The 12,267-nt window shown below is 36.1% G+C and overlaps 1 protein-coding gene across 3 annotated transcripts; it reads right to left on the reverse strand.

Annotated features, from left to right (window-relative positions):
- Window positions 1-982: 982 nt before the first annotated feature.
- Window positions 983-10,439, reverse strand: LOC139965561 (GEL complex subunit OPTI-like). 3 transcript variants are annotated; one of them, XR_011792283.1, is made up of 6 exons: window positions 10,281-10,439; window positions 7,953-8,067; window positions 6,955-7,058; window positions 6,325-6,454; window positions 1,443-5,175; window positions 983-1,250 (listed from the first exon to the last, which is right to left on the reverse strand). XR_011792283.1 is itself a non-coding variant. In XM_071968053.1 (5 exons), the coding sequence occupies exons 2-5, from the start codon at window positions 8,064-8,066 to the stop codon at window positions 5,134-5,136; spliced, it is 390 nt and encodes a 129-aa protein (XP_071824154.1). In that variant the 5' UTR covers window position 8,067; window positions 10,281-10,439; the 3' UTR covers window positions 983-5,133. The 3 variants fall into 3 exon arrangements, 1 of the variants encoding a protein (XP_071824154.1); XR_011792282.1 differs by having other exon boundaries at window positions 983-1,346; XM_071968053.1 differs by having other exon boundaries at window positions 983-5,175.
- Between the last annotated feature and the right edge of the window lie 1,828 nt (window positions 10,440-12,267).

Raw genomic sequence — 12,267 nt, forward strand, 5'->3', positions numbered from 1 at the left:
TTTTTTTTTTTTTTTGCTAAACTTTTTTTTTTTGGTGACGGCCAATAGGGGGGGCGCGCGCCTGTTGCGCCCCCCCCCCCCCTTGATACGCCCCTGCACTTTGCCATTTTCCGTCTGTCTGTTCCATGAGGGAAAAGGCTAATTATAGTTGCATTTGGTTTTAGTGTAATTGAACAATTTTAAACGAACTGAACTTTATAATTAATACAAAAAGAAGACGATTTGCGTTTGTTTGCGAGTTTGTGAGTCAGACACTGAGTAAACAAGCATTATGACACACGGCTAACACTTAACTGAAATGGATAGCAAACACCTGTTGAACAGTGGCGGAGCGTCCATACAGTCAGGGACTCAAATTGACTGCTGGCGCCCTTTTCAGCTCTTTACCACTTTTTACTTATTCGCGATTATTGACTTTTTCATTGCGCTCCCATCTACCTATTGACATTTGTCACATTTTGTTGGTGTAAAGCTTGGCGATGGCACCTATTTATTCTTCGTTTATCTGCAAATTAGCCAGGCCCGGAAAGGGTCATTTCCGGCGATCTAGGGAGTATCTTTACTCAAAAAAATTATGTACGCTACGCGCCAACCTGTGGTGGCGCTCCGCTTAGATAGTGTCGAAAGCGCCCCTACAGACCATTCTCGCCCCTCCTAACCAATACCCCTAGCTCCGCCACTGCTGTTGGAACTATAAACTGCAGTCATAAATTAGGATTAGCTTATATTCAAGAAAGATGTGTGGAAGTAGCAAAGCTGGTAAATAATCATCATGATATAAGTAAATCAACAACAAACTAACTAACTGAATATATGAGTGAAGAAATTTTGGGCTAAAAGCGATTCGAACCATTGACAATGTAAACCTGAGGTGGTGGGGATCGGGGAAATGATTCAGTCGGATTCTCCTTTTTACAATCAGTGTAAACATCGCTTCTTCCTTCGAGTAGAAGAACGAGTGAAAAAAGCAACTAAAAGACGGTGAAATTTTAATAAGAAAGTGTAATATTATCATTCTTGTTATAATAACATGTGCAGTATATAGATACACACATAATCACTGAAAACAGTAAATTGAGCTGAAGACCAAATCACCGTGCAGCTAAACTTGTGTATAGTATATATCATCCTACTTAACATTATTAACTATCGAGTCCCATTGTATAAAGGAACTTGGCTTGTATAATTACATTCATTACAACTTAATTGGTACAAATTTTAACTTATATTAAACAAACTAACCATTCGACCTTATACCATTGTATAAAGGAACTTGGCTTAATTACATTCATTACAACTTAATTGGTACAAATTTTAACTTATATTAAACAAACTAACCATTCGACCTTATACCATTGTATAAAGGAACTTGCCTTAATTACATTCATTACAACTTAATTGGTACAAATTTTAACTTATATTAAACAAACTAACCATTAGACCTGTAATCAGGAAAAGACCTTTCAACACATGCAAGATGGGCTAATCGACACACCAAAAAATGACACATCCAAAGGGAAATTTATGAAAAATTCGTTTCTTGGGTCACAGCAGGTTCTTCATTAGTGATAGAATGATTACTAATTGTTGATATCTTTATTAGTCAACGATTAAAAGTCGAATTGAGGGACATCTTTTTCTTTTTATAAACTTTTTTATTGACAGAGCGGTAACGACTCAGAGATTTCAAATTTGCTGGTTTTATGAGATTTCACCTACGCAAGCAAATAGGCAAAATTTGGCTGTCCTCTTTATATTTTTTCTAGGGCTGGAAGGGTTACGGTTAAGGTTTTCTCCCAGAACAATGCCATCATTATTTTGTAGTTTCATGATGGGTTCGATTCCTCATGTGAACATTTTTCAAATGACACTTGTTTTCCAACTATCGATGTTAGAAGGCTTTTATCTGTTTTCTATTTGTTTCATTTTTTTCTGGGCTTTTTATTGGCTCTATTTTTTAAATATCAAACACTCTTTTTTAAATGTGTTGTGTGAAATTCCTCAACCATATATATGTAGATAGCTATAAAGAAAAAAAAAGGTTGATGTCTAGTTCAGGTCTGTTAAGAAATAATTTTTTTTCTCTCTTAACGTCCATTTCATTGTAAACTTATTGTCTCTTCATTCATCACATGATTAGGTGTGATATTACTGTATCCCCTAACGATTGTGATAATAATAAGATAAAGAATGATTTTTTTTATCCTGTCTTGTACACAAGTTCTCTGTTCAGCCCTCTCTTCTGGTACTCTGTTAGTAGCAATAACGTGTCTATAACCCATCAATGTGCCATTTCTTGGTTGCTGCGACAAACACTACTGATACACAGTGACTTAATATACTGTAGGTAGAATTTCAGGATGGATATGTTATAGTTCAAGAAAAAGGAAAAATGGATTGCTAGTAATGTTTTCTCTAGCAATGGAGGTTTAAAGATATTAACCTTCAAAATATGTTAAAACTTTAAATGCTCCTTCAAGGCTTTAGAGATTATTACGTTGACCCCGTCAATGAAGGCCTGGCCTAATTGTTAATCCATTGTTCTTTTAATTCTAATAACTCAACTAAAACATCCCCTGTTAACTTTCATATAAAACAAGAGGTCATCAAACACCATCTGTCCTTGACAAATTTTTAATTTATTGTAAATATGTCTTTTTATGCCATAAAACGTGTTGTTTGTGTAAGATAAATAACATAATGAGTCATATCAAAATATCCGTTCCATTAAATAACCACCATTTCACTAGAAGGCAGGGACGTAGCCGGGGGGGGGGGAGCAATGGGAGCGACCACTCCCCCCATCCCCCTTTGAGTACCCCAAAAAATCAAATTAACTAAAAGCAGCAAATGTCATTAAAGCCCTCTATTCAGGTTGAAGGAAGCTAAGCCACCCTTTTCAATCTTTCCCTGAAAGTTTGTCTGCTACCTAATACAATACTGTTTATTTCCTGCAACGTGGGAGGCATTTTGGGCAAAAAGTTTCTTTGTACATCATGGCACTCTGTTAAGTGTAATAAAACTCCCTTTGTGAGAAATGCCCCTTTCAAAATTCTGCTCACCACCCCCCCCCCCCCCTTCAAAGTTCTGGCTATGTCCCTGCTAGAAGGAAATTGCATAAAATCAACCAATAAAATTACCAGGGAAAACAGTTATAATTTCACAAATGTCAAGCTGTTGTTAATAATGCCATGAGCTAATATCAGCATACTTAAAAAAAAAAAAAATATCAGCTGAATTTCATCACAAATTTTTTACTCTAAATATATCCAAAGTACAAGTAAAACTTAAGAATATATGATAATTGAGTCCAAGACAGAGCTATACAGCTGAGGAATCATAATCAAAATAATTTGTTGTAGCTGTATGTAGTAATAGCCTTTTGTTTTGTTAATAAATGCAGCAATTTGTTAATACAGTTGCTGCTATGGTTACAAGCATAAGTGCAGAAAGTATCTAATTAAGACCGATGGGATGTAAAACTTGACCTGAACTGAATACATAATCATTAATATCGCGCTCACTTCAGAGTACAATGGCACGTATGCACACTGACAGTAATGCATTTATTAATAAAAAACACATTTATGTTAGCTGCTCTGTCACAACAGTATAGAACCAAGTAAATAATGAATGAACATATGTACATACTCTTATGGAAATGAAATATCATTGTTTTACAAATTTATCAATCATTTTGGCCTTCCATGGTCCCGCAGGACGCTCTTGTTACGTTAGTCACGAATTGGTAAGGTGATGTGCCAAGCCAAATTGTTTATAGAACACCATCAAGTTCACCTACTTTTTCATCATATTAGATCTTTGCTCATTTACATTCTTAACAGTCCAATTTAAAGAACCTAATTTTTCCCAAAAAAATCTCAGATCACTGAATATCAGCTGACACCACGGACAAAACAAATTCATTCGAGATATCAAATATAAAATTTGCTCATTCTTGGTAGAGATTCATCACTTCTCTTAATCACTACCATTGGTAGTGATTTAGAGAAGTGATCAATCTCTTCCAAGAAGTGATTTCTTTTTACCATATTCCTGGTACTGATGCTCACCTTAATCGCAAAAGGGATAACAGCACCGAAACACAGGCATTCTAGAGAAATGCGGTCCAAGCTAATGTGACTCTTATTTTGTGTTTTGACTCTTCCAAGTCCCATTGCTTCACTATGATATCTGATAAGATGTGGTATGCCTGGTTGGTATACTATCTAATCTGTATACACAGCTGTGATACATGATGTGACATACTTTACATGGTTTACATAACTGAATGAACCGTGGTTTCGTTTATATCAAAGTGAATTAATCATGCTATCCCATGTCAATCTTTCCTGACATTTTCCTCTCCTTTGGTGGTATTTTTTATCCTCCTCTGCCATCGACTTCACCGTCATGGTTATATATCACATTTCCTTAAAAAGCTTGTCTGGAAAAAAACATATCGAACGATACCACGGTTTGTTTGGTTTATATTTCTAGACCATGGTTACAGTACCACTGGTATTTATTATTTACTTTTACACTAACGCCAATCATTCTTCCCTATGTCAACCTTTAATGGCCTCCCCTTTGGTGTAATTTTTGTCCTATCCTCCTCTGCCTTCACCTTCATGGTTAAATATATACAATGGTTCCATAGCCTGTCTGGAAAATACAGCTGACTGAAACACGGTTTGTTTGATTCATGATTTTGGAAAACCATGGTTCCAATAACATTTGTCCTTCCTTCCCTCTGGAAATCGTTTCTTCATTCTCACATGCCACAAATTGCTTCATACTATCTGACTATCTGATGTGATACGCTTTTTGCCTTGTTTATATATCTGACAATACCACGGTTTGTTCGATTTATATTTCTGGACCATGGTTCGAAGACCAACTGGTCCTTTTCCTTCTCTCTGGTATTCTTTTCTTCATGCTCAAATGCCATATTGCTTTCATGATGATATCCAATGTGATGTGTTCTTTGTCTCATTTAATATATTTCTCACAGAACCACGGTTCTCGTGTCATCCTTTTATTGCTTGGCGGCTTCTCTCAAATATCCTTATGTCCGTTCGAGGTTACAGTCAGTGTTTGTTTTGCTTCGAGTCTGTTCACAGCTTCTTTACGTCAATCAAAGTAGAGTGCAGAGTATATGATAATCCAAACCACCTGGTAAAATGAAACAGAATCACACCTTGACTTCGCATATAGAACAAACTTTAAACCATGGATCAAAAGTTATCAGTTATTACCCTTCACCTAATAGTCAAGAGTGTTTATATAAGTCTCTCTCTCTCCCTCTTCTAAGAAATTGTACAAATCAGTTATAGCTTTTAAATTCTAGTTTCTTGGGGTATTGGTAATCATCTTATCTGGAAACAACTTCTATCATCTATAAAAAAAAAATGCTATGCAATAGAAGCTACACAAATGAAAACAAGAGAGTACTAGCACTTTCTGAAGTTTTTGTACATTGATTCAAAGTACTTCAGTATTTCACCAAACAAACAAAAATCGTAAATTTCAAACGTGCTACATAAAAAATGAAACACTAAAATTATTCCCTGCCTTGAAAATAAATTCTTGAAATGACCATAGCATCGTTGGTCCTTGGTGCTAATGGAAACAACCCCCCCCCCCCCCTCAACCAAGCAGCCAGAAATGATTTACTGTATATAGAGCCTTGACTTCTGTAAGGTAGTAAGTGCACCCCAAACAGTAGCACTGGCAGTGCACATTTTGGAGGATTTATTCTGATTGTTCCCATGGACAGTTCAGTTCAGTTAATATATTTCGCATATACATAGACATACAAAAACAGTGCAGTAATGGTATATACAGGATACTAGAAAAAACATAAAATGTTTATCAAAGCTAGTAACCCTAAAGAAAAAGAAAGAAACTAACAGAACAAAGTAAGAAAGAAAAACAAAATGTACAAAACAAAATTGACAATAATATCAATCACAGTACTTGGAAGTTAGATAACTCTTTAGTTGATACTTAAATGAAGAACATGATTTCGAATGTCTAATACCAGACAACCAGGGCTTATGGTATGGTTGTCCAAACAGCAAATTCTGATGCAATTTTGGTGAACTAGAGTAACAGATGGTGCATTCATTTCTACAAATCTTAATGGTCAGTATGGGTGTCAACAAATTTCCACAAGTCAATGAAGGATGTAGCATTAATGTTATGAATATCCCCAAAGAAGAACTAAAAAGAAAACTTCTCAATACTTTATCTTCATCTTTTAACTGACACGACACATTCCTTAATCTAACGCAAAAGGAGAGTTTAAAATACGACACTCACCATAAATAACGCAAACGAAGACATGAAACCTTCTTTGGTTAACTCCCAAAGTCCACCGAAATCTTCTTCGTCAACTTGTTGGAATGATGTGAAATATATGTAAAGAACACCAGCATTGATTGCACAAAATCTGCCAAAAAAAATAGTAAATACGACAAATTCAAAAATAATTCGAAATACAATAGGGGTAAATGAATGAGAAAGTAAGAATAAGAATAATGTCCATAGAATTGCAGAAATTTGAAATAAGAGAAATTTTTCATAAGAATCTACTTCATATTGGCAGAAAACTTAGTTACTCTCAGGGACATCAATGTCAAGTTGGGCCCAGGGACAATTATGTCACAGAAACCCCTTTCTGAAGTCATCCTTACTTCTCAAGTATATTATGAAAATGAAAACAATAGTAAATTATACTTCACCCCATTATCCTCAGGCCCTAAGTTTCCCCAGGCCAGCAACTGCAGCACCGCTGACCCCCCCCCCCCCCTTCTCTTGTCAGATCTGGAGACTCCAGATAGAGAAGTGGGATATTGTTGTGAGAGTCTACCGTAATTGAAAATCAAACCAAGAACCATTGTCTGTTTGTCTCTCTGTCTCTCTATCTGTTCATTCCACTGATATACTTACAAGGCTAGTCCAATGAACCCCTTCAGGGGCACGATTCCCCAGACTATTCCCAGCAAGATCCCTATAACCTGACGAGTCCAGTAAATCACATCCAAGAACTCGTCCTAAAATAGAGAGAGATACGAAGCGTGAATCACTATATTTGCTAAATCATTCAATGATGTTAATTTATACAATACAGGAAACCATTCTATCTTAGCCAAAGATGGAGCTTCTTGATTAATTTCCCCAAAGTTTGGGGCTCTAGAAACACTTTTGTATGGCCTGATAATAATCACCATCGCAACACACCTATATACTGTACACATCAGCAATGTGCAGGGTAGTCTGGAAGGGTGTGTGTGGGGGATTTGGCTTGCGTGTGACAGTTCTAAGAACCCCCGTACATTGGAGATGGCTAGAAAAATCATTTTCAAATTTTGATTATTTAAAATTAGATAATTTAGCAAAATTAGGAAACAATCCTGATGACTTTTAACCAGTTGAAAAACACTTTCGTGGAAACTTTTCATCAATGTACCTCTCATGATGAGATTGCTGTTTGTACAACACTTTCAATTTTCATACAAAGCTTGTGGTATCGTAATAATCAGTTTCACAGGGGTACTCAAAATGGTTCGAAATGCCAGACTTGAAGTACTCGAGTACTGAATTACAATTCTTGCTGTACTTGTACTCATAGGTTTTGTACTGAAGCTTCTTTGTCAACAAAAGTAAATATCGTGTACTGTACATGTACAACTCATGCCCTGTACTCGCAATCATACAAGTACTCCAGACCTTGTTGTACTCGAACACTTTATGTACAAATCTGGTTAATACAGTGCATCCTACATGACATAGAGCCCAATATCCTGCTTAACTTTAATAACAAAGTTCTGTCAATTTTTTATCTTGATCTATGCTTTAATAGTTCTCATTGAACTTGTACTCAACTTTCTGACTTCTAGCTCCAACTTTTGGATAAGAATGAAAATCTTGGTGTAACAGGCAATTACCTTTTCAGGCCATGATGATTTCGCTGTGAGAACTCTTTTCCAAATGCTTGGTGTTAGACTGCCCTCCCTTTCTTCTTCCTTGTTACTTCTGTTTGTTGTTCGTTTCGAAGCCATCCTAGCATGAAAAATTTGAAAACAAAGAAGTGTAATCGGAAAATGTTCAATGCTGTTCAATGGTTGGCACCATTCAGCTTGTCTCTTTCGCTGGCAAAAATAGAATAGTACCTTCTGCTTGTCAAATCAATCACCATTTGTTAGAATAGATGGATAATCCAGTATTTATCCATCTGGAGCTGTAATCCACTCATATGTGGCCACTGCAAGTTACAGTAAGCTAACTCACTACATGTTCTCAATATACCAACACCTTAATTCTGCACTGGAAAAATATCAACGACCCTCCTTAAAAAGATCCATGCAAACATGAAAGAAGCCCCAAAGTGAGAAATGTACGTGCCACAAAGATACAAAATATACTCGACTAAAATGTTTACACAAAATCATGGAATTATACCTCCATTAGATGGCAGTATCGAATGCTTCTGGAGGTACAGAAGACACACTATGTATCCTAACTTTGAGTAAAAACCATATTGAGCAATATATAACTTTATTGACAGTTCCTTTAGACTACTTTATGTTGCTGTGATGTGCAAAAGTGCTGTCACATTTTGCCAATTTTTTAATGCAAGTTTAAAGGAAAAAGCCTTAATGAAAATGGTCAAAATTGCTATTTAACAGAATGTGCAAAAAATTGCTCTAGATTTTCCATTGGAGGTGGACTGTTAAGTGTAGTTACAACTACTAGCCTCTGATCAGTTCCACTTTAAAATGGAGTCCAGGCTAGGCTGTTCATTCGTTTACATGTGATATTCATAGTTTTTATGTGATATTGATAGTTTTTAGAACTGACAATTGCTTTAGGCTTTAATCATCTGTAGGCAGTTTAACAGTTCAAATCTTCTTAAAATAACTGCGACCTTAAGTTATAGGGTCAGCCGTGGGGGTCTTAAACTGCAAAATGGTTTTGGTCCAACTTACCATTTCTGTTCAATAAATAAAATTAGTGCTGATAAAATGCAGTTATACGATGATGCCATCTTGCATTGTGTTTTCTTTTTAGCATAATAGATTGCATATCACTGGCTTGGCTACCTCTAAAGCATCCATAATATTCATTTGTATTCACACCCTGTTTTCAATGAGATATATATTGGACCACTTGCTTCATTTAATTTACCTAGTCAACTTCATGTGTCTGCTAAAATAATGGTGCTATGTTTGGGGTTTTAAATCAGTATTTAGAGTTTTGTACTACAGTATTTTTTGGGGTTGGATCTGTTTGCACTTCACTAAAATCTCATATGAAGAATTAGTGCAGATTTACTGTAAGTGCTGCATGACCTTCAATTAACAGAACAAGTGGAAAGGGAGGTAGGCCTAGTATGAGTGCATTTCTGTCACTGCAAAGAACCACCTTAACATTGAATCTTTCTAAATTCTAGCTAAGTAAGTATTACTTAGCACAAAAATGAGGTGTCACCGTGTCAGGCTGTCAGCAATCAAATTATATCCATCATACTACTCATGTGCGTATCTGCCATTGGTGAAATTAAATAAATGGACAGTTGATCAAAATTTACCACCAGATATATTATTATAAAATATATACCACATAAAAGCATCATTAATTAATACAAAGTGGCTATTCTTACGACTATTCGTAAGAATAATTTCCGAATACGCATGCGCAGTTGCTATTTTTATGACAGGCGTACTATTTTTACAACCAGGAGTAACAATAATTTATCGGTTAGGGTCAGTGGGGTTTAGGGTTAAAGTCAGGGTTAGGGTTACCCCTACTACATGTGCAGTTGCTTTATTTACTTTACTGCGCTTGAATTCGCCTTTGTCGTAAGAATAGTTTATAATTAATTGTTACGACTAGTCGTAAGAATAGCCACGGCCTAATTAATAACAACAAAACTAGCCTAGGCCCTAAGTGGTTTCACAGATTATAATCCTGTTAGTAAATACAAGAACGGTACACTTAATACCTTCTCTGGGTGCTAAAGAACGAGGTCAGTATTACTAGTGGTCAGGCTAGATGAATGCTCACGTTAGAAAAGAAATAGGCCTAACCATAGAAATTTAACTAGTTCAATTTCTGTGGACCTAACGGAGTAACGCCTAACGTAAATGTAATTAAGTTCATGCCAGCAATGAACGTTAAACGTCTGGTCAATTGTACAGGCTAGGCCTACTTCTTTCACTTCAAAGCAAAATCTCTATGCAGAATCAATCAAACGACTAAACATGGATTTGAACCTTTCTTGGTCCTCAAGTTTTGTTTCCAAGTTCGAAAGAGAAGGTGCAAACTATGTTGTTTAACACTTAAAGAAGCTAAAAGTTCACGTGTGTTTAGTTGCTATTTCTGTCGTGTCGTTGGTCAGTTTCGCGAAATGGCGGAGGTAGTAGTGAACTAAACGAAAGCCTCTGACGCCACTGGAAGGGTTGTGGGTGACACTCTTTTCATATTTAGGCTTTAAATTTTTTATAGGTGTATTCGTAACGCTGTGCTGATAAATACTCTAAATATTTGTCTGGTTGGAAGAGAGAGAATGAGAAGGAAGAGGGTTAGGGGTATGCTCCTCAATAATTTGGTTAAAAAAAAACAAGAACGGAGATAACGAAAATGTATTGTAGGTTTCCGCAGTTTCAGAATACTCCTTTCACAAATACCGGTCATAGGTTTGTACTTACAATCAATACGAGTTAACAAGATATATATGAAAATTCGACAGTTCTCCGGACCCTGACATTGCTATACATTCAAGAGAAACTTCACTCTTTTTTAGTTTTTACTTCAAAATCGCAACGAAAATGCAGCAGCAGCTTCTGGTTGCTTTGGTCGGGAACACAAAACACTGCAATGTGAGAACAAGAAATATCTGACAATGCTGAAGCCTGGGGGGGGGGGGGTCATTAGAACTTTTCAATGTCCCTGGGCCTCAGCGAAGGCCCTCTGAAACCCCTTCACTTCTAGTGAATGACAGAGAACATAATCGCAAACATCTATCTATGACTCAAAGACATAAAGAAACTAAAAAGAAAAAGAAATTTACCCTTTTCTGAAACTGCTATTCGAGAATCATTCTACACCCCATTGAAAGCCTGGACTGCATCATAATTTTGCGATGTGCTTGAATAGGATTTGGATACGCGAATTTTATCTTCTATACCGTACAATAACTCTCCCAATTGATTATGCTGTTTGCCTAAATAAAGATAAGGCACATCCAAACCATGGTATGCCTTTAAAATTAACAATTAAACATAACATAATATTGAGGGCCTGACCCTAAACAAATGCAACAAATTACTAAGAATCCGAAACTGTTCAAACAAAATTTCATTCTCGTATTATGGGCGGGGATTTGGTGTACACAAGCTTTCTAACTATTTGATAATCATAACGCAGTTGGTATGAGATAGTAAAATCGTCAATTTCAGATTTTTGCCGAAGTAATGCATCACGCCAAAATATCAATTTTCAGATATTTTTTAATTTGGTGAGTTTGCTTTGGTTGATAAAAGGTCTATTTTCAAATTTTTGTCATTTTGACTAATTGTTGCATCTCATCAAAACATCAATTGACATGTTCCTTCTACGCTTCCGTGAGTTGAGTTGTACATTCTGATGTTTCCTCTTCTATAAAATGGCTTTCGAAAGAACAGATGTTAAGCTCTTTCGTCAAATATTAAAAATTGACAGAATTGCTTTTATAAATACAACAATACTAATTTAGACCGATTTGCAAACCAGGTCAAACTATCTAATTTTTTATTGTTTTTACCCCATTTTTCCTCTCTTTGTGGAATATTTTGAAATCTTTTGTTTTCATCCCAACTGGCCGCTATTGCTTCAAAATACGCCCGTTATTTTCATCAAGATTGTAATAGATTCATATACGGTGGTTTGTCAAATATGGTGATTTCAGATGGGTCCGTTTAATGTTTACAATGCTGTCATTTAAAACGTTGTCTTTACTATGAACAAAACGTAGGCTCATATCTTTTATTATTAGTAGGTTGCTGTCAACATTTGTCCTTTGGGCGTTCAATAACAGTGAGAAAGAAAGGGTTACATTCGCATGAACTATCTCTTCATGAGAACCATTGCTAATAGTTTGCAAGCCTCTGTTTTTTGAAATCTATGGAGCGCTATATAAATCTGTAAAGTCTACTTTCGACATGTCCAACCGAAGATGAGAAATTAGGAAGGTTTGGGTCAGGGGGGTTGGTGTAGGATTGG

The sequence above is a fragment of the Apostichopus japonicus genome, chromosome 3, assembly GCF_037975245.1.
Source record: "Apostichopus japonicus isolate 1M-3 chromosome 3, ASM3797524v1, whole genome shotgun sequence".
In the NCBI taxonomy this organism is placed as follows: domain Eukaryota; kingdom Metazoa; phylum Echinodermata; class Holothuroidea; order Aspidochirotida; family Stichopodidae; genus Apostichopus; species Apostichopus japonicus.

What these genes read in the sequence shown, in the direction of transcription:
- LOC139965561 (XM_071968053.1), bottom strand. Translation starts at nt 8,066, where the DNA reads ATGGCTTCGAAACGAACAACAAACAGAAGTAACAAGGAAGAAGAAAGG. An exon ending in AATCATCATGGCCTGAAAAG is followed by an intron (nt 7,059 to 7,952) that starts GTAATTGCCTGT and finishes TCTCTATTTTAG; the next exon opens with GACGAGTTCTTGGATGTGAT. An exon ending in GGGTTCATTGGACTAGCCTT is followed by an intron (nt 6,455 to 6,954) that starts GTAAGTATATCA and finishes TTTTTTTGGCAG; the next exon opens with ATTTTGTGCAATCAATGCTG.